The 24,850-nt window shown below is 53.8% G+C and overlaps 2 protein-coding genes across 2 annotated transcripts; both read left to right on the top strand.

Moving 5' to 3' along the window:
- Positions 1 to 1,650: 1,650 nt before the first annotated feature.
- Positions 1,651 to 14,994, top strand: STK35 (serine/threonine kinase 35). The gene is given in 4 exon segments (XM_065754349.1): positions 1,651 to 1,824; positions 1,826 to 2,648; positions 6,100 to 6,847; positions 12,817 to 14,994. Coding segments are annotated over 3 exon segments (1,710 nt in total). The 3' UTR covers positions 6,813 to 6,847; positions 12,817 to 14,994.
- A 7,480-nt stretch (positions 14,995 to 22,474) lies between these two features.
- FNDC11 (fibronectin type III domain containing 11) lies at positions 22,475 to 24,452 on the top strand. The gene is made up of 2 exons (XM_065754513.1): positions 22,475 to 22,598; positions 23,488 to 24,452. The coding sequence occupies exons 1-2, from the start codon at positions 22,475 to 22,477 to the stop codon at positions 24,450 to 24,452; spliced, it is 1,089 nt and encodes a 362-aa protein (XP_065610585.1).
- The last annotated feature ends 398 nt before the right edge of the window (positions 24,453 to 24,850 follow it).

Raw genomic sequence — 24,850 nt, 5'->3', positions numbered from 1 at the left:
TGGGTTTTGCTGCGTGCGGGTTTCGGCTCACCCAGGCACCTAGGAAGCATGGCACAGGGGGGTGAAGCAAGGGCCAAGCATCTCCCATCTCCCAGGGCTGATGGAGGGGTTGTAGCCCGCGGAAGCCATGCTGGGAGGTGGCAGTGCTGCAGGGATGGAGACTCAAGGCTCAGTCCCCATGAGGGCACAGGCAGGGGACAGCTGTGTTTTCACACAACCCCCTCCCCAGCTCATGGTTTGCAGGCACAGAACAAAGCCGAGAACAAAAAGCAGCCGCAAACCACAGTGGCATCCTCAGCGCTGTGTGAGCAGCCCCGGGAGGTTTCACCCTCACTGCCGAGCACCACGGGGCTCCGCAGAGGGTTCTCACACTGAAACCATTACATGTAGCCAGCAGCCCGCCCTGCCCGTCCCCAAAACCCAACCTCCCGCTGGAGAGCTGTTGGTTCCTATCTCACCGTAGCTGCTCTATCTCCAGGAGTGTGCCCAGGGATCGCGGTGTGGAGCATCCCAAAGCAGCCGTGCTGGCAGCGGGACCGGCTGCACACCAGGAGCATCCCCATCCCCAGGTAATTGTGCCATGGGGAGCGGGGCTTTTGGAGGTTGAGCTAACCTCACGAGCACGGGATGGAGCAGGTGCCTCCACCTTGCTTGCTGCAGGAAGAGATTGGGGTTCTCCGGTACCCAAAGCACCGCAGCCCCATTATTTTCTATGTGCGGAGAGCCGGACGTGGTCCGGTCCCTGCGGTCTGGGTGGGTGTGGGGGTGACACGGCCCTTTTGGAAAAGGCGCTGCCACCAAGCCCACCCACCTGCGAGCGTAATTAATATTCATCTGTCGCTTCCTAATGGGAAACTGTCTGTGAGTCATGCTGACATTTACCTGGGACAATGGTAATTAAGCACCCGGGTAAGAGAAATGCGCGGTAATAGCAAAGTTAAGTTTGCTCTAACTGCATCACTTCTAAGCGGGTTCGGAGAGGAGGGGGACGAGAGTGCGTGGCACAGCGGGTGGGAGGCAGCGGCACACGGCGTCAGCGGCACGGGGCTGTGCCCGGGGGCTGCTCCTGGCCCGGCCCCCCCGGCGGCAGCGGTGCAAGGAAGGGTACGGGGGATACAGAGCGGAGAAAGGGGCGATGACGGCCGGTGGCTGGGGATGGAGGGCGGCAGTGAGCGGCGTTTGGGGCAGCGTCGCGCTGAGCTGCCGTCGGCTGCACGCTGTGCCCCACGCACCGGGCTGCAGCACGAGGGGCAGAACCAAACTGCCGCTCCCTCCGATCCCTGCCGCCGGCAACCGACTGCGGCAGCACCGGCGCTGGCCTGTAGCCACGGCTCCGGCGCGATCTGCACGCGGAGCGGAGCTCGGGCCGGGCTGCGGGACCCGGCTGCGTGCAGCACTGCGGCTCGAGGCCGTGCGGGCACACGCGTGGGCAGCAGCGCCCACTCGACGCCGGCACTCCGTAGGCACAGCCCACGGGGACATCAGCGCGCCCTGAAAGGAGCTTAGAGCCGGGGCGGGGAGGAAGAACGGCTCCCCATGGCCTCACGCTGTGGCATGGCGGGGTCAGGTATTAGGGGATGCGCTGGCACAGGGTGCCCAGGGGAGCGTGGGGTGGGGTCACCATCCCTGCAGGCGGTCCAAAACACGGAGATGCGGCACAGGCGGACGCGGCGGCCCAGAGGGCATCGCAGCCCATCCCGACTCGCCCCGCTCCGCCGTTACATAACGCCATACGGCCCCGCCACCCCTCGGCCCCCCATCAGTTACGGTCGCAGTGTTTACAGCCCCGCGGCGCGCACCACCCCTCCGGGGTGCACCCGTAGGCGGGCCCCCACCCCGCGCCCATCCCCCGCCGCGCCAATGACCCCCGCGGGCGGCACGCGTGGCCTCTTCCACTCCACCACCCCCATCGGCACCGCGTCCCCGCCGCCGTTCCCCGCGGGGATCTCACGGCCCCGCCCCGCGCCGCGCTCCCCCCCCCCCCGGCAGCGCAGTGGTACGTCCCGGCGCGCCGCGATTGGCCGAGCGCTTAAAGGGGCCGGCAGGGCGCGCTTTTCCGCCCTCCGATGCGGCGGCGCGTGCCCCCTCGCCCGCTCGGCGCTCCCCGGCGCGGCGCTCCGCGGGGCCAGGCGGGCGGGGGGGGGGGCGACGCGCGAGCGAGCGGGGCTCCCCCCGCGGCGCTGCCATGGAAACGGCGGACGGCGGCCGCCGAGGGACACAAAGAGCGGCGCGGCGGCGGCGGGCTGCGCGGCGCGGCCCTATGGCGGCGGCTGCGATAGCGGAGGAGGCGGCGGCAGCGGCGCCGGCGGAGGAGGAGGAGGACCCGGGGTCGGGCGGTAGCGGCGCGGGGGCCCCTCGGTACCGCCTGTTGGCCGAGATCGGCCGCGGGGCGTACGGCGTGGTGTACGAGGCGGTGTCGGGCCGAAGCGGTGCGCGGTTGGCGGTGAAGAGGATCCGTTGCGACGCCCCCGAGAACGTGGAGTTGGCGCTGGCCGAGTTCTGGGCGCTGACCAGCCTGAGGCGGCAGCACCCCAACGTGGTGCGCTTCGAGGAGTGCGTGCTGCAGCGGCACGGCCTGGGGCAGCGCATGAGCCACGGCAACAAGCGCAGCCAGCTCTACCTACGGCTGGTGGAGACCTCGCTTAAAGGTACCGCCCCGCACCGGGACCTGCTCCCCTCCCCCACCCACCCAACTCCCTCCTGCTCCTGGTTTCCCGTCCCTGCGTCATTGTGTGTATCCTCATCTCTGGGGGTTCCCTTCTGTCCCAACCCCCTTGGGCTGCCACGGTGTCTTCCCATGGCCTTCCAGCCCTGGAGATCCCCACATGGGTGCTTCTGCTGTGTCCTTTCCCCCTCACCCCGTTGCTTAAATCCCTTCTTGGCCTCCTCTGCCCTTAGGGAGCCCTTCCTCCTGCTGCCCTTTCTGCGGGCTGCCCCTGTCTCTCTCAGTTCTTGTCCATCTGTTTCCTTTTATACCTTTTTCCCCCAGCATTGCCTGCACTGAGCTGTGTCCCGAAAACCCATCCTCTCCCTGACTGTGCTGCACCCACAGACCCCTCTCCTCCTGCTTTTTCCCTCAGCAGCATCCCAACCTTGTGATCACATTGGCACATCCCTCTGTGCTGCCCCCTCTGCCTCCTTCACACCCCATTTCTGCTGCTCTGCTGGGTGTCACAGCCCCGTGTATGCCCTCGGTCCCTCCCTTGTGCAGCCCCATCTCCTCCAAGCACCCTGAGGCTACAGCTCCACTTCTGCAGAGCCCCTGAGTTCCTGTGGGCTCTGAGGACTTTGAGACTGTTTTCTGTGCTCTCCTGTCTGCCACTCTGCTGTATGGGGACAGCTGCCTCCTCCTTCCCCTGGGTCCCTTCAGCAAGGCTGCCGGGGTCACCTCCTGCCACTGCCAATGTCTATGATGGTGACATCTCTAAAGTGCTCCCTCCTTCTCTTCCTTTGGCTGCTGTCAGGCCCAGCTCTGCCAACATGCAGTGAAGAAATGGAAAAATACTGGAGCCCTGTCTCCTGGGTGCTCCCAGTGTCTCCCCAGGTGCCTGTACCCCTTAGGGATTTGGTGTCCCCCCCAGTGTGGATGTGTGGAAGGCTGCAGAGCTGTCCTCTGAGCAGAGTCACAGCTCCCAAACCCACAGGAACATGTCTGGACCTGTGTGTGTCCCCACATGGCACTAATCCTGGCTGCTTTTCACCCTCCACACATGTGGAGTTCCCAAAAAGAGCACTGCCTTATTATCTGTGCTCCACTGTGGGGTAGGTGCCTGCTCATCGTGTGGAGAGCTCCCCCTGGCTGGGGTCTCTTGCCCCTCTTAGCTGTGCTGACAGGCAGCATGCTTTAGGGAAGGCTTTTGAGGAGCTGTCGGTATTCCCCACCCATCTGCAGGCAGGTGGAGAGCCCTCTGTTCCTTGCATAGTTGCCTCCCTGCTGCTGGGAGAGCTTTCCCTGTCCTGGTCCCACTGCAGCTTCTCCCTCCTTAACACTAATAGCTGTGTTATCTGCTGGTCCCAGGCAGGGGTAGAGGCTGCGCTTCCCCACCTTTGGGTTTGATAACGTGCTGATAAATATTGTTACAGCAGAGCCAGGAGAGCAGCCCCCGAGCTGCCATGCTCCCTTGCTGCCCGCAGTGCTCCGGGCCGAGGCAGCAGTGGGCACGTGGCCGTGCTGCCGTGCCATTCTGCACGACCGCAGCACAGCTATTTACAGGCTGCACAGATGCTGTGCCAAGGCTCCCAGCTCAGAGTACAGGGGGGGGATTAATCTGAGGCTCTTTCTGCATCAGAAGCATAACTGTTGAGATACCAGGCTATGCCAGGTCACAGCTACAGCGCTCATCCATCATCTTTATTGTGTTAAATTGATTATGCCACATCTCATTTGGAGCAGGATGCAAAAAGGCAGTGGTACGCACGGTGCTGAGCCTCGAGGAGAGGTGTGGGCTTCAGCAGTGTGCTCAGTGCCCTCGTGTGTGCACAACTCCTGGTCTTGTGCTTGGCTGTGTGCCCTGTTAGCTGCTCCTGACCCACAGCAGCGATGGGCAGAGCTGCTTTGCTCAGTGAGTGGTGCTGGGGCTTGGGTCCAGGTGCCTTGCTCTGTGCTGCTGGCTGTCTGCTCTCCAGCACAGCATCTTTGCACAGAGGGAGTTAAAGGTTTCACACAGTGCTGGGGAGTAGGATGCTGGTTCTGCTGGCATTAGGTTGTTCCCATTGATGCAGAGCAAATTAGTGAGTTGTTAATGAGCTCTCAGGACAGACTGTGCAGGTTTACTGTGGGGACAGAGAGATGCACGGTCAGTGCTGAAGCTGTGGGCTCTTGTCTACATCCCTTCAGCTCTTGGCAGCTTGTCTTGCTAAAGTCTCATCTTTAGGAAGCGGCTTGCCAGCTCTTTATGTTTAAAGCTGTTTGTTTTGAAGGCAGGAAGATGATTTAACAACTCAAACACTTTCACATTATAGAAAGAAAATGAGGAAATATTACTCTTGGCTTCAACCTCTCCCAGCAGCACTCCACCCAAAGTGAAGTGCACGGTGCTCGCAGCTACTGCTGGGTCAGCAGCATCCTCCCTGTGCCTGGGGAGGTGCAGGGCTACTTCTTGAATCTGAGCCTTTGTTGTGCTGAGCCCAAACCTCAGAGTGTGAGAGCAGGCGGGTCCTTGCTGCTTTCCCCTGGGATGGGGCTGCTGGGGAATACTGTCTTCTCCCACCTGCATGCTGTGGTCTGATGCCCCCAGCCCTGTGCACATGGCACTGCTGTGGTTCCTTGTGCTGCTGGCTGTCAGGAGCTGCCTGACCCCTCGAGCTGGGCACTGTGCTCAGCATTTTGCAGACCCCAGGTGGGAGCTGTTGGCCCGCTCCTACACCTCAGCCCTACTCCTCATTCTGCTGAGGGTGAGGAGGTGCAGCCAAATCCTTGTGTTGTGCAGGGTTTCATTTCCATAGCAGTAGCCATGGATACAGACTGTTTGTGCAAATAACCAATATTCCCACCCACACCAATTGCTGACCATTGTGGAAGCCAGAGAGCCCGGGGCTCAGAGCTGCTGGTAGTGCTTGGCTCTACCTGCTGCATGGGAGTTTGCTTTCCCAGATGGTCTGCAGGCCTTTGCTAAACAAAAAACAGCACAAATAAACTTGGTCAAGTGGGTGGAGTTCTTCAAGTGGTTTCCAAACACTCGGACTTGCCTGTGCTTTGCTGACTATGGTAGAGGCAGCTGGATCCATGAGCATGGCTGAGGTTGCACTTAAACATAGTTGGCTACTTGAGCTTCCAGTTTGTTCTCTTTGAAGACCTGTTGGTGCTTCCCTAGAGCTGCTGGAAAGCGGCAGAGCTCTCCTAGCACAAATGCAGTGCTTAAGCTGCATGAATCTGACCTGAGAGCAGCTGGTGTGCTGCAGGGCCCTGCCGGTGTCAGGTGTGTGGTTGACTCCACGCTTCCCTGGGCAGCCTGTCTCAATGCACCCAGTTCCTAAAAGCCTTCCTGTCTGCATAAATCAGCCTCGTGCGTTGCCCTTCTTCTGAGTTAGCGTGGACACCTTCCAATGTGTCTGCCAGAACTCACTGTTTTTTATTGTTTTTCCCCCTGTTTTGGTAAGGTGAGAGGATCCTGGGCTATGCAGAGGAGCCTTGCTACCTCTGGTTCGTCATGGAGTTCTGCGAGGGGGGGGACCTCAACCAGTACGTGCTGTCACGACGGCCCGACCCTGCGACCAACAGGAGCTTCATGCTGCAGCTCACCAGCGCCATCGCCTTCCTGCACAAGAACCACATCGTCCATCGGGACCTGAAACCAGACAACATCCTGATCACCGAGAAATCCGGCACCCCGGTTCTCAAGGTGGCTGACTTTGGGCTCAGCAAGGTCTGCGCTGGTCTGACAGCTCGAGGCAAGAAGGGTGGCCACGAGAACAAAAATGTGAATGTGAACAAGTACTGGCTGTCTTCAGCTTGTGGCTCTGATTTCTATATGGCCCCCGAGGTCTGGGAGGGGCACTACACTGCCAAGGCTGACATCTTTGCCCTCGGCATCATCATCTGGGCCATGATCGAGAGGCTCACCTTCATTGATGCTGAGACCAAGAGGGAGCTGCTGGGGTCCTACATCAAGCAGGGGACTGAGATTGTGCCCGTTGGGGAAGCGCTGCTAGAAAACCCAAAGATGGAGCTGCACATCCCTCAGAAGCGCAGGACTTCCATGTCTGAGGGGATCAAGCAGCTCCTGAAAGACATGTTGGCTGCTAACCCGCAGGATCGACCTGATGCCTTTGAGCTTGAAACCAGAATGGACCAGGTTACATGTGCTGCTTAAATTCAGGGCAGGGCACTGCTGTGCTTTGCAGCTGGGTAAGTGATCGGCAGTTTTTATATTATCCTGTCTGCTGTCCAGCCTGTTAATGCACTTTGTAGTGACACAATGGAGTCCTTTATGTTCCCAGAGCTATTTCTATAGTGACTCATCAGAGCACTGTTTCTGAGTGGTGTTTTTTTTTTCCCACCTATTCTGTTGCAGCAATACAGTAGAGGTGAGGAGCAGATGAGCAGCTGCATGCCGTGGTGCTGCCCAAAGCCCTGACACAGCTCTGCTCCTCAGGTCTGGGCTGGGGAGGGATGTTGAACACCCCAACATCAGCTTTGGGTATATGGGTCCCTTCCAGAAGCAGGGGAGGAGCTGCCACTTTGTTTCCTCCATGTGCTGTGATTTCATCAGAGCTCTGAGAGCTCCTGTCTCTTAAACATGGTGCTCTTTCCCCACTGGTATTAGGGCAGGGCAGCTCAGGTCTTGGCTGGCTTGCTGGGGAGGCACTGAGCTGAGTGGCAGGTGGGTTCTGGCACAGACAAGATTGTTTTCCTTGCTTTCACTTGCAAAGCATGTGCATCCATCTCATTTCCTTTCCTTACTAAGGGCAGGACTTCAGTGCCAAGCACAGTTGCGTAAACCCAGTGGGATGCTTTGGTGTTTAATGTCTGAGCTGAGACCTGAGGTCTGCTCAGGAAGGAAGCTTACAGAACATCTGTGCTCAGATGGAGCTTGGTTCATGCAGACTCCCTCCCTTCTCCTCCAGGCTCAGGTCCTAAGTAGTCCTGAACTTGACTTGTGCTGCATCCTGGTCCGGAGTGGGAGGTGGGAGGACACCTGTGGGTGTGGGGTAGCTGTCTGTGTCACTCTTCAGTGACACTGAAGGAATGAGCAGTGCTGCCTTTATGGTAAAGCTGTCTGTAAACAAGAGCCGTTACTATGGGATTCTTCTGGCCAAACACTTCAATGGAACTGAAAAATGACAGATTACAGGGTGAGGCAGATATCCTTCCAGCCCTGGTCTCTCACAAGCTGCTTCAGAGCTGGATAGTGCTGCTCCCTGGTCCTTATTCACCAGAAACCAAACAGATCCTTCTGGATCAAAGTGAACCACGGGTACAAGAGGGCAAAGGGAGCCAAAACTGCTGCTGTCACTGGCAGACTCTGAACTGTCAACCTCGTGGTCAGTGGCTGTGTGCCATCCTCTGCAGGGTGCGATGGGGAAGGGAAGGGCACTTTGGAAAGGGTTGCTCCACATCCTCCTTGCTGCTCATCTGAGCATTCCCAAATTCATGAGGAATGATGTGCATCTGAGCAGAATCTGCACACACAGCTTTGTGCTGTACCAGGTAGGATCTGTGATGTCTTCAGCATCTCTTGGTGGCTGCATGCCCTGCCTGGGACTGCTGTGGTCCAGCAGCTGGTGTGGGATATGCTCCAGGCACCTTGGATTCATCCCCCAGAGTGAACCCCAGAAAAACAGGGATGCAGAAATGAGAAGCCCGTTGGGTAGGTGTGGTGCCATCCCTGCTGGTTTGTCCAAATGAGTCCATGAGCCACCTCCTTTGCTCTCCTAGCACAAAATGCATTAACTCCCTCAAAATTTCCAGCACGGGTAATTGATGTGATGTGACAGCTACTGCCAGGGGCTGGGGTTTGGTGCTGGTCCTGGTGTGAATATGTGGGGTGGGGATTGGAGCGGTGCAGTGATCTGTACAAATGTGTGTGCTTCAGGCATGAAGAAGTCCTGGGTGCAGAGCAGGGCACTCCACCTTGCACCCTGGGGCGAGGGAGGAGGCTTTTTTCCTCTCAGGGCAGGGATGTGCCTGCTTGGGGCTGTGGCTGTGCAGTGAGGGTCAGGCTTTGCTGCTGCCATCTGTGATCACTCGCCTGCTGACACGATGCTGCTGAGTTATGCAACCGGCCCGTGCCCTCGGGGGAAAATTCATCCTGTGCGTATCTGCAGAATAGTACATGCAGGGATAACAAACATGGAGGGGACAGTCCTACCCTGGGGCTGTTTGCATAAAACCCAGCTGCCTTCTGAGCACCCCTCCGTCCGTTTGCCATGAGCCTGCACTGATTGTCTGGGGGTGACGCAGCTGCAGTGGAGATGCTGTGCTTACATAAGGCACTGTGGCCCAAATAGGAGCCTGGCACCGGCCGTGTGCTCCCTGCAATCCCACAGCCTTGCTGTGTGCAGTGGGAGCATTCCTCTGGTGTGCTTGTGGGGCTGTGGAGTGGTCGGTGTGCTTTCCTATAGGGTTTCTTAATGCATCGTGTGTGTGTGTTCAAACCAGCCTACCTCTGGCTACTGTGGGGCTTTCATTTAATGCAAAGCTTAAATCGGAAGCTTGAGAAGCTTAAAATGGGATTTAGGGCAGGGCCTGAATTCTGCTCTCAGGTAATTTTAAGTTGACTGGGAAACTGAAGTAACCTCTCCCTGCTTAGTTGGGGCATTGCGTGCAGTGTGGGGCTGTGCAGTGATGTTCCCTTCCCCACAACAGCCTCAGCCCCTGCTCAGACCACATGGTGACCTGGAAAACTGTAACCCTGATCCCAGAAATCAGATTTTCCCTCATTCTTCACCTCTTCTGATGGTGCTTTGCATCCCAGCAGCTCTGCCTTCAATCCTGCTGCGGGTGCTGCACAGACCTGCTGCTCACCTTGCCTCTCACGCTGTTACCCTGCGTAACAGAGGGATTTGGTGTCAGCTCCCAGGCAGCACAGTGCTTCTGGCCTTGCTTTCAGCTGAGCCTGAGATGAGCTTATCACTGCCTGCACCCCAGGGCAGCGGTGAGTCCTGCAGAGGTGGGTGGCATTTCCCGGGGAAAACGTTATCTTTCTTGAGCATTGCTTCCCCATCTCCTGCAGTACAGGTTTATCCAAAGCCTGAGTTTGTTGTTCCCACAAATGTGCCTTTTGGGCAAGGGATCAAAAGCCTTTCTTCTGTACATCAGCAGTCTGATTGTGCTGAGTACCTGCTGATGGTCTCCTGCCCAGCACTGACAGCAGTGGAAGCAGTATTTCACCCCTCCTTACTGTGATACAGGAAGGCTCCCTGTAAGCTGGAAAGCAGCTGGATCTGGAGTTGTCTTGCTGTGCCTCGCTGCCCTTCCTTCCCAGGGCCCTCTGTTCACCCATCAGCAGCCAGAGCTCACACACAAGGGCAGTCCCCTTCTTCCTTGGTCACCTGCTTGCAGCTCTTCCTTCATCTCCTCTTGCCCTGCTCTCTGCCCATCGTCCTCACAGCTGCCTTCCCAGGCAGGGTTTGTGCAGGATGCATTGGGCACTCCTTATCCAAGCTCATTAAACCATAAGCTCGTAGAGTGTCCTGAGTTGGAAGAGACCTGTGAAGATCATCGAACCCCTGGCTCCACACAGCACACCCAGAAAGTTGTTGAGGTGCACTGGGGGTCTGTGTGCTGCTCACTGGTCTTGTCCACAGAAAGAAGAGCAAGGGACAGTGTCACCCACCACCACAATTTAACTTGTAGGGAAATGTATACTTCTAATTCCTGCAGGATGTCAAACTGCAGTGGTTTTGCTCAGTGTGGAAGGCAGCTTGTTCTGTAAATCAGACTCTGTGGGTAAAATAGGTGTGATTTTTTTGGATGCAAGGCAGGAATCTGGATGCAGGGTGATTCGGGCTGGGCAGAGGTGCTGCTATCAGCTGCCCTGCTTTGCCCCACATTCTGACACATTCTGGTGTCAGCTGGAAGTATTTGCCTTGTTCTGTTTGCATCTGCAAAATCATAGGATCGGTGCAGTGGGGCTGATACTGAGCAAACTCATCTGCGGTGGCTTCTCAGTGCTGAACACATCTGCATGGACAGCTGAGCACTGTCAGTAAGCAGCTGCCCTGCAGGAATCCACCTCCGGAGGGCAGGGATCAGTGCACATCAGAAATGGCTCTGGCTGTGAGCTGCTGGGGAGAAGCCTGCTTTGTTGGGGTAGCTTGTGTCTGTTAGGGCATCAGTGAAAGTGCCCTGATGCTGCTGGTAGAGACCTCATCAGCACAATAGGGAAACGTGTTTGTGAGTGCTGGCATGGACAGAGCAAGCCATGGGGTGAGAAAGGGCAGTTCCTCTTGGCATCGGCAGCAGCAGCTGCTGCAACACCCTGGGGCCACCCTGCAGGGCAGAGGCATCCTTCAGGCAGCATCACATCCATCTGGAGAGGAGCAGAGCCCTGGGCACGGCTGGATGGCTGCACCTCTGGCCATGTGTGGCAGTGCTTGCTTCACTGCCATCAGTCCCACATCCCTTCAGGGAAGGATCTGGGGTTGGATTGAAGGGAGCTGCCGAGGAGCCCTGCACGTGTGCTTGCAGGAAGACCTGGGGGTACAGTGGGCTCTCAGTCCACATCCTCACACAGGGTTGGATGATATGATCACAAGGAGCTGCCAGGTTATGTCTTCCTGCCTTGGTGAGACCCTCTGCTACCCTGAGGACTGTGTTTTCATCTCCATCTGCCATAAGCTGCACGTTAGTGTCATCCTCATCCGTGCTGAGTGAGGACTGTGGGCTGCTGGTTTGTGTTCTGCTGATGCTGAGTGAACATTCGAGCTGATTAAAACTGGAAGTGGCGTCAGCAGGGGTATTAAAAGCTCTTGAACAAGCCCAGGAACAACATGCGTCAGTGCAGTGAGCTCGGGAGCAGTCAGAGCAGGATCTTCCTTGAACTGCTCCAGGGAGGCATGAGTAGCAGCAGCACTGCCCTACTTGCTGATGAAGATGCACTACAGGAGGAATCTTCCAGACTATTCCTCGCTCCATTGCCCCTGCCCTGGTGTCCTCCCACAAGACACAGAGCAGCTTCTTTCTGATCCTGGCCGAGTGCACGCTGCCCTGGCCTCTTCCTTTAAAAGTGGATTCTGCAGGCATGGATTTCTTTAATGAGATTTCCTGGGACTAAGGGATTTAAATCATTTTGCTGGGCAGTGGCTGTGGCACAGTTTGTCCGTGGAGCTGGAGGGATGTGGCTGTGCCCCCAGCCTTGTGAAGGGGAAATCAGATTCCCCATTTTCTCCACATAACTTTTCTCAGAGCTAAAGGATGGGGTAAAATTAACTGCTGTTAACTGTGGGAAAACAGTGTTGTGAAGCAGTGTGTACTGCCCTTGGTTCTGAGAGTTGTGTGTTGTTTAACAGGGAGAAAGACTTCTGTGTGCAGAGCTGAGCTCTGTCTTCCCTGAGTGCCCCAACATCCAGGCTCTGAGCATCCCCAGGGGCTGCTCAGGGTGCAGCACTGCTCTTGGTTGCATCCAAATGGATTTCAGCAGCCTCTTGCAGAGCACTCGATAGCCTGAGCTTAAAGAGCAATAGAACAGGCAGAGTTGGAAGGGACCCTTAAAGGCCATCTGCCCCAACCCCTGCAGGGAGCAGGGGCACCCATCAGTGCTCAGAGCCCCCAGCCTGACCCTGAGTGTCTGCAGGGATGGGACACACACCTCATCTCTGGGCAGCCTGTGTCACTGCCTCACTGCTCTTATCACAGAGAACTTTCTCCTGCTAGGAACTTAAATCTCTCCTCTTTTAGTTAGAAACCATTTCACCTTATCACAGCAGAACCTTCTAAAGAGCGTCCTTTCTTACAGCCCCCCCTTTAGATACTGAGGCCAACTTCTGGCTCCAGATTGGACTGCCCAGAATTCAAATATGTTTGTGAGAGCTTTGAATTAAGAGAGAAGAGCGTGATTTTGGTGAAGTTACTAAAGATTATGCAGGTGAACAGTATCCTCCACTGATAAAGGCTAAATATTTCATCCTACTTCACTTACATTGATCCTTCAAAGAGTGCTGTGCATGGAGAATTCCCTGATTCCCCAATTCAGTGATTGATTGTGTCTTCTTCCAACATACGGCATCTCCCAACTGAAGAACTAATGCCCTACAAACAGTACAATTCAATTAATTAATTAGAAGAGGCGAAGGGGATTATTTCACACTGCAGTAACTGGGACAAATCCACACATACATCTGATCTCTGTTTCTTCTTCCTTTTTTTCCCTGCAGGTTTATTTACCAGGGGCCCATCATCTCCACTACGTGCGACAAGGGGCGGTGAAGACAAGGGAAGGTGACAGAAAATAAGATCCTCGGTCTTCAGGATCTCTGGCAATGTGAAATGTCTGAGTGCTGGCTTTGTTTTGTTGGTGAGCAATGTTCTGGGGACACGAGGGGGCTGGGCACTTATCGTGCTCACCAGACTATTGAATGAGTTCCAGAGCACAGAGCTGCCCTGCCCAGCCTTCCTCATGCCCCCCCCTGCTCTCCAGTTGGACTTGATTAGGAGCTAATAGACAGCTGTGGTCTGCTGTCAGACAGGATTGCTGAGCCCAGATGAGCACAGGTTGGGGTCTAAAACTATTGTTTCCAGCTAGGAAAAGGGGTTTGGAGCTGGAATGCACTGCTTTAGAGGTGAGTCTTACAGACTGTGTGTTGCAAGCAGTATAATGTCTTCACAGCCAGGCAGGTTCTGGATAGGTGCATGCTGCCTGGACTGGAAGCAGCTGACATTAGGTGTAGAGTAGCATAGGCTGGAAAGGCACTGGGGAGGCAGCACTGCCCTGCGAGGGGCAGAGCCTTGTCTTCCCAAGCTGGATGACAGTAGTGATGTTTGTTAAGGATGCAGAGCTAATGGGAACACGTAGGTACATTTTGTCTGCATGCAAGAGAAACAGAAAACAATCCACTACACTGAGCCATTTGTTGCCAAACTTCAGTAGTGAGGAGCGATGCATGGGAGAGGAGGTTTGGCCTCAGTGGCTCATGGGCTGGATTCTGGCCTCCTGTAAAACACTTCTTCCTGCTAGAGATAACTGTCAATAAAGCAGAAGGCTGGTTGTGGTCACTTGGTTGCAGTCAGTACGGCTCAGATAAGGAGGCTGGAACCTCAGGCTGAGCAGTTAACACTCAGTCTCTGCCTGTACTATAGCAACACTAACACTCTAGAGCTATGCTGGTCATCTTCAGACTTTGCTCACAGTAAATGCAGTGTACACCACCCCTCTTCTCCAATTTCTGGTCTGGACAAATTAAAATACTCCCTGCTGGACTGACGCTGTCAGCACTGCTCTGGGGAGCAGCATCACTGCCACTGCTCAGCCCCCACAGCACTGGGGCTCAGGCAGAAGAGGAGGGTCCTTTGGATCCAGCTGTTGGCACTGCCCCTCTCCTGGCAGGGTTGGATGGCCCTACTCATGCCCGACATTGCCCCAGGGCTGCAGTGAGCTGAAAGCTGACCTCTCCTGTTCACAACACAGTGTTAGTACCCTACGCCAAACCTTCATTCCTCCACCCAATAGAGCTTTTGTTGCTTACTGACTGTTACAGCCCATCCGTGGCACCAAGTGGTGCATGCAGGAAGCTGCACCTTCCCATCCTGCTCACGGGTTACTCTGCTGGAAGGGTCCTTTGCTGGGAGAAGTGAGTCTTCCCTGCAGGAGGTCTGCATGCAGGACGTGGAGGTGGGAGGTGAGCAGTGGGGGGGTTCCCCCCTCCTGGCCCTCAGGTTCGGGCCGTCTTCAAACCACACGTCTTCACCTCAGCTTTTGCATTTCAGATGTGTTTGTAAAGCAGCTTGATGTTAGCGAGCTAGACCGTAGTGCCTTACTTAGGGGTTAGCAAACACTTCTGAGGACGGGCCCTGGGCTGCTAGCCTTTGGCCAACGTGGATGTTTCCCTGTTAATTTGCCCTTTTCAGAGCATTTCTCCCTGATGATTTTGCTGCTGTTTGCGCTCGACTTCCCAGACTGTAGATGAAGCTGCCTTGTGTTTACAGCTCCTAGCACCTCTCCTCCAATTGCTTTAGCCCAGACCAGACTTGTTCTGTGGAGCGAGGTGGCAGCAGGGCTGAGCCCCAGGCTGCGTGTGCTGGGGGTAGGGGGGTGTTCAGGTGTCTCTCCCCACCTGGGTCTGTCGAGCATCTCCTGCAGGCTGAACCCTGCAGAGGGTGTTTTTGGTGTTGGGCTGCACCGCTGGGAATGTTCAAGCTTAGGATAACAACTCCAAGGCTGGGGCCAGGGCAACTCCATCTCCTGGCTGCTGCAAAGCATCCAGGTACTGAGGAGTTGCTGCTGGGGAGGGGAGCCCAGTGCCCTCCCACTGCCCTTAGGGATTGTGGGGTCCAGGCTGAGCCCAGCTCTGGGGGTGATTGTATGAAACTGTTTACTTCTGACTCTGCTGTTTACAAGAGGGAGGTGGGGCGGGGGGGGGGGGGGGAACAAGCCAAGCCTCAGGAGGATTGGGAAACACATTATCTGCACCAGCCTGCAGCAGTGTGCTGGACTCTGCAGGCAGCATCGGTCTGTGGGGAGGAGAGCAGAGGGGTTAGGTTAGCTCCCCCGTGCTGCTGTGTTTGAAGCTCAATGGTGCTAGTGACAGATAAGAGTTACCCCTGTGGTCTTCCTTTACTCCTCAGGACCCAGCTCCTTCACATATCAGAGGCTCCCAGAGCCTTTCTGGAGCAATAAGATTTAAAACAAGCATTTACCATCGTCGTGGAAATCCTCCGTTGTGTGTGTTGTGTGTCTCCCTGTATGCAGTACCAGGGTTGGGTTTAAGCCCTCTGAATGCCACGGGTGGAAAGCAGTGTGAGCTGCTTGCTTCCCACTGCAGTGTGACACTGCCACGTCCCACCTGTGGGGCATGGGGACGCCTGCTCCCTGCTGAGGGCAGAAGGCTTAAACCCAGACTCCCACGTGAAGTTAGTGATGTTAGCAAATGAATATTCCTTCTCTCTCTCTCTCTCTTTTTTTTTTTTTTGCACAGAAGCTGGTAACCTAGGACCTATGTGTGAACAACTTTATATAAATATTATTTTGTACTTGATTTGCTCGGGTTGGTATGAGACGCTCTATTTAAGTTTTGAACACTGTGGATACCCTGATGTGTATGAGTGGCAGAGGCTTTGTAAGTTAAAGAGACGTTTGTGTGAATAAAGCTGTTTGATGGGGTTGAAAAGCCACACCATGAAAACGTGAGCTCTGTGTGTTTGTTCCCAGGCGTGCTGCTTGTATGGGCAGGGCTCCCCACACAGCCAGGAGTGGGTTACGTGCACCAGGAAGGAACCTGGGGAGCTGAAAAGGATGAGCAGCCCAGCCTGCCACCAAATACCCCACAGAGCTGACACTTCAGTAGCTACAGAATGTGCTTTGCACAGATGCTCAAGCCAAAACCAACCTGTTGGCACCTGGAGCCCGTATGTCCACCTTAGGAGTTCAGTGAGGATGAGCTGTGGTGACAAGAAACCCTCTTTCACATGGGGAATGGCAGCCAGTGGTGTTCTGATTGCCAAGGACATGGGGCCACCACTGAGCAGGCAAAGGGACACAGCGTCCTGGCACGGGGGGGCCATGCCATGCCCTCGTGTGATGTCCCCCAACAGCCTGGAGCAACTGTAGCACCCACCCTCCAATGTGCTCAGGGGTCCATCCTCACCTCCTGCTCCCCCCAGTACTGCTGATAGCACAGCCACAGGTTCCCCTTGCCCGGCCATCACCACTGTGCTGTGTAACTGCTGCCAACAGGCACCCGAAGTGGACGCTTCCATCCCTGTGGGGTTGGCTGGCCCCAGCTACAGCATGCTAGCAGGCAGGTGCTGGGGGTGAGCTGCATTCCTTCCGGGTCCCCCATGCACCAGGTGGGGAACCGTGGGGCAGAAAGGCATAATCTGTGGGTCCTCAGTTAGGGGTTGATGGCAGAATGTGCTTTGCATCTGAAGAAGTAGCAAGCTGTGCTCTCATGACTCCCAGCAACCCAGTGTTGTTGGCTTGGTCCCTGCAAATGTGATGATGGAGCTCAGGGTTGGGAGCCAGGTCAGCTTGCACGTGTGCCACCACGCTGCACAAAGAAGGCAGCAGGAGCAGGTGACCGTGCAGCCGACAGCCAAAAAGCTTTTAAACACCATTATCAGAAAGTATTTGGTGTCAGTCACAAGGAGAAACATTTCACTCTAGATTTTCTCTCTGGAGACCTATTTCATATGCAAAAAGGGCTGCTAAACTCCACAAAGACACTTCAGTTACTTGAGAGCTGGAAAAAAATACCCCAACAATTCCCGGCCCATCATCAGCTGGGCACGTGCACCTGCAAGAGCTGCACATGGCAATGCCACAGGCAGGAGGAAGGCAGCAGGGCCAGGGTAGGATGGGCACCAGAAAGACAACCAATGGCCACTGTGCCCACCACAGCTCCAAGGCCACTGGAGGGATCAAGCATCAGCAGCCGTGAGATGCTGCCGTCACCGCTGCGCTCTCCATCTCCCTGGAGCTGCTGTGACATGTGGTGGGAGCATTTTCAAGAGCCTGCACTCCACAGAGGCTCCAGCACTTGTAGAGCAGGAGCATGAAGTCGCTCGGTGCAAAGCACAAGTCCATATTTCTCTCAAGATCTCTCGAGCTTTCCAGGCAGCGAGCACTCCGCGCTGGACCGCTCCAGGTCCTGCGGGTGGGAGGAGAGCAAGGCCTGTGCTGCAGCACAGGACATCCACCTCGCCTCATCCCTGTGCTGATGAATAGCTGTTCTACCCAGTGTCAGGCTGCAGCAAGCAGAGGATGAACAGCCGAACGCTGCACAAGCCCACACACTCCATTTAGCCGAGGGATGACTCAGACGAGGCTCTTCATGCTGGAAAAGGTGACGATGACACGAGGGCACGCCGGTGAGTGTGGGCTCTGCTGCCTATGCCATAATGCTGCAGGAGGACAACAGTGGGTCCTGGGCATGGGGCAGCTCTGGTGCTCTGCTATCACCTCCCCACTTGGGTGACACTGGGGTGTCACTTGTTAAATAACTCCTGTCCCACGGCCCACAGCACTGCAACACTTCTCCAGCACAGCCACTCCATCCTTCCTCCTGCACAAAGCCCTTGCAGCAGCCCTAGGGATGCCAGGGTACCCAGGGCATCGAGGGAGGCAAGAAGCATCACCCAAACCACCCCCAAAATGAAACCACAGCTTCAGAAAAGAAAGATGGCCAGGACAGAAAAAACAGGTGCATTTTCACCTGGCATCCACCTGAATGCTCACCGGTGGGGCTGCTCAGGGTGTTTGCCTGCCACTTTGCACAGTCAGTGCAGGTGGGTCTCAGCTCCTCTAGCAGAAGACCCCCCCCTCGTCCCCAGCTTGTTTCCTGGCAGAACTAATGGCCTGCACTCCTCTGGGGACCGAGCACTCGCAAAGAGATGCATTGAGAGGCAGCAGCAAGGGAACAAATTAAGGCGTTATCTCCTCTGCCAGAGATGAGATCTTCAAACAAACCTTTCAGCCAAGAACTTTAATATTTTTTTTTTCTTAAGGTTTTGCTTGGGAATCTTGTTCTTCAGAATTGCATCCGCCTCCAGCCCCACTTAGAGCTGCCAAAGCCTGTGCTTCCCCAGGGACCAGCCTGCGAGCAGCGGAGATGGATGAGCTGACACGGGCATGACTTCACCTCCGCTGTCCTGCCACCTGAGCCAGGGCCTTGCAGCCTTCCCCAGCCCCACAGATCAGCCTTAGGGACACAGCTGTGCTCTGAGCAGTGCCACCTCTATGTGCTTCTGTGTCCCTGTGCCCAGTGCAGCTTGACATACCAGCCCTGGGCAGGTGGTAGCTAACAGGATGCACTGCAGCTCTGCCTGCTGGTGCTGAAGGTGCTGTGCTCTGTGCCAGTCCTCACTCCCTGTTTTGCCTTCCGAGCATGCGTGACCTCTTTAGGAGGTTTTTGTGGAAAAAGGGGGCACACATGCTTCTCTGCTTGCATAAGCCTGCCAGTAACAGCCAGCTTGTGGGATCTGGGACACGACAGCCTGCCTTCAGCTTGTGCTCAAGGACATCTGTTTTGCAAGGCGCAGCACTGCACAAGGATACCCGAATGAGCTTTTGGTGAGCTTCCACTCAGATAACAGAGCAACCACGACCCCACTCCATCTTCCTGAGATGCATCATCTGCAAACCCACCTCCGCTGCAGCCTGCAGCTCGGAGGACCTCTCACATCCACCAAAGTGTCTGAGATCTTACACCAATGTCACCACTGGGGAGAGGAGGGTCTGTGAGCCTGGGACTCCCCTCAGTGCCAAGAGCTGCCCAGCCACCAACTGGTGAGTGAGGAAACCAGAGCTGACAGACAAAGGCTTCCTTACCTGAGACAGTCCTAAGCACTCAGCCTTGCCCGTAGCAGATCTCCTGGTTGAGCACTTGAGATATGATTGGACTGAACCATGGAGGATTTGTGCCCAAAAAGCAGTCTCCAACCTCACACACATCTCAGCTTCCTCTGCTCAGCACAGCCCAAGACCAGTAGCCTCCTCCCAGAGGATCATTAGTGGGTGCAATGAGTTAGAGATAATTGCTGCTTTGAGGACACAATTAACTCCTTCCTGGCCTGATCCAGCTGGAGCTTTTGCATCTCAGAAGAGCCATTCTCCCACTGGGACCCTTAGAAAACTTACCTCCCTCTTCCGTCTCAAAGTGAGCTTTCTGAATCACATCCTGATGAGTAAATTGAGTTCACTGGTGCACGGTTTAAATTTGGGGATATACTCTATCTGGAATGTGTAATTTATTTCAGGTGTATGAGGCACTAGTAAAACTGGGAGCAAGTAGTGAGTAAATTAATCACACCCTGAGGTCAGGGGAGCTGAAGAAGCTTCGTGCAGACAGGCAGCACTTGTGGGGCCAGCCAAATATGAGGTTTGGGTATGGTCAAGGGATATAGGGACACAGCCAGGAGCCCTGGAGGAGGTGGTGACACTGGGGATCCTTCCAACATTGCTGACAGCGATGGATGCAGCAGCACAGCCTGTGCAGGAAAGTGGCAGAGCAGGAGCAGATCTCTGTTCCCAGGGCCACATAGCAGTCGGTGCTGCCCAAAGAGCTGCTCCAAACCTGTATCTGCTGCCAGCAGCCCATGGCCCCCACCTTCACCCAGGAGACCTGACCACCCCTGCACAGAGTAGACAGACAGAACCGTGCACTTGGCAGTGACAAAGTCCATCACCCTCCCTGCTCCTCTTTGCAGCAGATTACTATTTCATAATGCAATAGATGTGAAATATGAAGACAGAAATTGCCAGCGACTTTTAATTTGGATTCTGCCAATTTCTCTGTTCCAGCTATTGATTTTCCATAAAGATGAATTCCAGCTTCCAGGTCTCTCTGACAGGAACTATCTGGGTGTTTTGTTTGCTCTGAGAGTGGAAATACATGTTTTATTAAGTGTCAGAACTCACTAATGAGAAGAGGGAGGAAAATCAATTGTCTGCTTATATCTTGATCTCAAAGACTAACAAGTTCTCTATTTGATGCTGTGGGCAAGAGGATAGGGCAGAATGACAAACAGTAGACAGCAGCTGTCAGCTCCTCAGCAGTGGTAGCTCAGCTGATGAGAGGGGAGGGAGAGGAGCATATGAAGTCTGATGGCTTCAAACACATTTTGTATTAATTTAAAGAAACTTGGAGAACTGTAAAAAAATCCTATATTTACATCAGATCCCTGACGTAAAGATACTGAACATATTGAAGATTGCAAGCAGGTTTATGCTCATGTTCCTAAAATCAAGACAGAAACTTGGCCAGCTGTTTAGGATAGGGGCAACCAAAGGAATTCCATTTCTCCATAGTAACTTGAGATGAAGCTTCTCACTTAACGACTGTGAAAATCACAAGCACATTCAGTGCAGACGTCTGTGCACAACTTCAGCACCAAATCCACTTTCAATCTCGCATTATACCATGCTCATGGAAAGCATTCAGATGGTATTCTACCCTCAGCAAGATGAAAAAGCAACACTAGCTAAGCCAAGGACTTCACCTTTGTTGTTTCAAAAGCCCAGAACACAAGGACGGCTCCAGGTCCCAGCACACTTAGCCCAAGTGACAGGTTTGGGATCTATGACACAACCATCTCAGTGCATTTATTTCTTGTGGGAACTTGGCGTGCTTATTACCAAATAGTGATCTCTGTTAACCTCCTTCAAGCAAGGATATCAACCTTCTTTCACGTCTGTTTGTTATTTTCCTCATCTGTTACAGAATCGCACCTGACAATTGTATAGTTAATCTCTTGGCAGCTGTGAAATGAAATGCTAAGCTCAGGCTGCCATGAGAAGATGCATTGATTTCTTAAAATGACAGATCACCTCCTTGCTCGATGCTCAAGCAGAAGCTCAGGGACAGTGTTATGGATCTTGGCTATCATTCAATTAAAAAAGCTTAGCAAAGATGCAACAGCTAAGCATCCAAGACAGCATTAAGGCTAAGCCCTGACCCAGAGACTTAATCGCAGGGAGTCTGAAAGCACCTTCAGACACAGGATGCCTGTCCAGCTCGATGATGGCAGCACCAGTCGTGGTGCTGAGCTTACTGCTGTGAGCCAGATGAGCCTGCCTCTTCTCTGCAATAAAACAGAGCAGACTGGCCAGGCAGGTCCCTCAGCACAGCAGAACAGGAAAATCGCTTCCTACCCAAACAGAAGCTTGCTTTGTTTAATGGAGCGGTTTATATCCTATTTCAACCCTTCTCTCTAATGTGGACTATGTGTTTAAATTAACAAAACTCCTAGATGCTTTGTGAAACAGCCTCTGACTCTCTGCAGGTAGCTCAGCACTGGAGTATGCTCAGCCTCACATGTAAGAGACTGCCAGCATCAGCCTTGGAAAGAGGAACCACCTGCCACCCCACAGGGTGCCATAAAGCCTGCTGGATCCCAGTGCAACCCCAGAGTCATGTGTGCCTTCCTGGAGGTATGAGAACATCTGCAGAGCAGCGAAGAGCATATGTGGAGCATGTCCATGGGTGTCCCAGAACTCTGGGCTCTGAGCTGGTCCCAGGCAGAGGGGTGATGCCAACATCAGGACAGGAGAGGATTCACCAGACACAGGCAGCCAGAGGCTCTGAAGCCACTTCCCAGGGTGCAGGGGCACAACTCAGGGCTCCCCAGGATGGAGCCAGCTTTTCTGCTCCGTGCCACATGCCCAACACGCTACTGTGAGCATGCTGTGCAGACATGGATGTCGTGCAGTTGCTGCTTCATCTCAGTCTGCAGGGATCCTTGGTGTCACCGTGGTTTGCTGCTGAGGTCCAGGCACTGTGAGGTGAACAAAGCTTTAAATGATCCCGCAGAGAGGCAGCTCAGTCAGGCTCTTTGGACATGAAGATAGGGATGGTAAAACACTAAAGCTGCTGCCTAACTCCAAACAGCAGAGGTGAAGCATGCTGGAGGAGCAACGAGAATGCCTTGCACAGGGAATCGAAGCTTTGGATATTGCAATAACCACAAAGCCTGGGCTCCTCAGAATATGTCCTTTTCATTAGGAAAAATGTGTGTTCCCATAGCCCACAGCAAGGGCACAAAATGGGAGGTAAAACAAAGCACGCTTGTTTTGGAGAAAGGAGGGAGCTTCCCTTGCACTCCTGCTCATCTCTTCAGCGCTCTCCAGGAAACCACACTGGCAGCCCAGGGCTCCTTGGCACAGCCCTTGGATATGCTGAGGACATGTGAAGCAGGCAAACCCCAGCCCAGAGCTGGCAGCGAGTCCCTCAGCCCCACAGCAGCCAGCACCCAGCTCGTTAAGGCGATGGGAGACGGCACTATCAGCGCTCACACGCATCACCAGTCGACCAGGGGGAGACAGCCAGCACCAATCACAGGCCTGATCCACGCCTCAGCACTCATACATCACAGAGCGCTGCCATGGCAACGGCCGAGGCCTGCAGACTGTACGCAGCCAGGCCGGGTGCACCAGGGGGGAGCAGAAGTGGGACGGATCTCCCTGGCTGGCTGTGGGGAGAAGCGGGGATCCCCAAGGCAGGGCAAGGTGGGTCGGAGTGGTCTAGCTCCCTCTGGTGCCCATTTCCTATCCCCGGCCCACTCCAGGGTCGTACAGCACCAGGCTCTGCTGCTCCAAACCTAACTGCGCTGCCGAAAACCAGACATTTCTGGCAAGAAAAAAGGGATGTAAAAACAGAAAAGAAAACAACCACGATCACATCTCAGTCTGTGGGCAAACAAACCTCTCCAGAAAGCCAAACCACTCTGAAAGCGGTGGTGTAACCTGCTGCGTGCGCCGGCCCACTTCCACTTCATGCTGGACTGCCAAGAACTGTCACCGTTTTGGTTTTAGGATGTTTTTCTAGAGAGAAAAAGTGAAAAGGAGACACGGTTTGTTTTGTAAGTTGACAGCTTTTTTGGAAAATGATACAGTTTGAATGAGTGAAATAGCGTAAATTGCAAGGATGCCAGATTTCTGACAGGGTTACTAGCTCCCGAAACTCCAAGAAGCAAGTATTATTGCTTTTCATTACTTCCATTATCTATTTAGGGAAAGCCAGGTCATGAGAAACTTCTTTGTCAACTGGATAACACCACCTAGCTTCAAAACATTTAAGCATCACAGTTAGGTACTACAAGAAATTTTGGCAGAGTATGTCAGAGAATAATTCTGGCAGTAGATCTGTTAAACAGAGTATAACCTGTATGGGGAGGCCAAGAGGAGCTGACTAAAATATATTAAAGTGTGCTATACAAAATATTAGAAATTGTACAGCTGGAAAAGAAAACTGGTGTTAAACTACATCTGGTTTAACTCTCATCTATAAATTTGTAAATTAAGCTTTAATTGAGAGAGTGGAGTCACAGCCATGATTCAATTCACAGCTGCTTTTTCTTCGGTTCTTAATTTCATTACTGCTACTTTTTTTAAACAGCAAGCTTTGGAATTATGAATGTGGATCTGAATGAATATGGAACCAGTTTGGAGAGTGCTGTGTGCAGCACAGAGGGACAAGAGATCTGTAAGAGGTACTATGAGAGAAGAAACCTCCTACTGCAGTACCTGCAGTCTGACCTGAGCCTCCACGTCCTCAAGAAACATCAGAAAAATGTGGAGCTTCTGAAGAAGAGTTACTATTACCTTGAGGTTCAGCCCTCATTTTTGATCCTGAGAGACGAGAACTTCTTGGCAATTCCTACCAACATCTTCCAAGTAATTGACCAATGGAAATTCCAGAAGGTGAAGAAATTGGGAAGATCCCTGGCCAAAATCCAGATGCAGCTTTTAACCCATCTGTTTGAACAGCTGCAACAGGGCCGGGAGGAGCTGATCTCCTATGTAGAGAACTACGACGTGGTAACCTTCCTCTCAAAGTGGGACTCAATTTTACAGAGAATGTCAGACCTCTCTGAGACCATGAAAAGTTTACTTTCCTTGCAAATGAAAAAACAACTCTACACCAAGCACCATTTGGTGTCATGTGAAGATGTTAGAAGTGGTAAAATACCAGACATTAGGCTTTTTTTCTGTGCAAAGGTGCCAGTTACGTTCGATCAGAAAGAATCGTTTGTACACAAGAACATGGCCCATCTCAAATGGGTTACTGAAATCCAGGAGTCACCTCTCGAACAATACGAACTACACTTTAAGTTACTGAAGCATGAAACTCAGGTGGGATTTGCACACTGTGGGTTTGTGACATGCTCCACCACCACCTGCATAATCCACAACCTGCTGCCTAACCAATCCTACGAATTCATGATCAGAAGAGTAGAAACTTTCACACTTGTCTATGAACCATGGCATGACACCATCGTACTGATGACAGAAGCTAATGAAGCTGAAGAGGAAAGCACCAGAGAACTGAAGGATGAGGTGGCTGACAAGAATGCTTTCTAATTTTTTCCATTTGAACAAAAGTGAATGAGATGAAGAATAAACAGCAAATCCTAACATTTAAACATTATATTAAGCTGTGTTGGTTGTTTGTTCTTTTTTCCCACCCCGAATTTGTTCTGTTTTCAACAGCAAGCACCTCTCACAAGTTCGTCTCACAGGTAACCAATCCCAAATTTGTCAGAACAAATAACGCCCTTACATGGCACTCAGAGCTCCCGGGTGGGAGCAGCTACATGCAGTCCTGCAGGATAGCATGGATGCAAAGCACAGGAGGTAGAAACATCTCTGCCTCCCAGTGCTTTCTTTGTGCACACGTTGAAGTCACAGTTAGGTGATTATAAGCTATGGGGCGACCAGGGATTGTGATTTTGTGCCCACTCCCTACGGTGCAAGGATGT

Source organism: Cyrtonyx montezumae, unplaced genomic scaffold, assembly GCF_038088225.1.
Source record: "Cyrtonyx montezumae isolate F1298 unplaced genomic scaffold, pur_monq_1.0 scaffold_9, whole genome shotgun sequence".
Classification (NCBI taxonomy): domain Eukaryota; kingdom Metazoa; phylum Chordata; class Aves; order Galliformes; family Odontophoridae; genus Cyrtonyx; species Cyrtonyx montezumae.
Note: the sequence above shows the minus strand (reverse complement) of the source record. Positions and strands in the feature narration are given on the sequence as shown.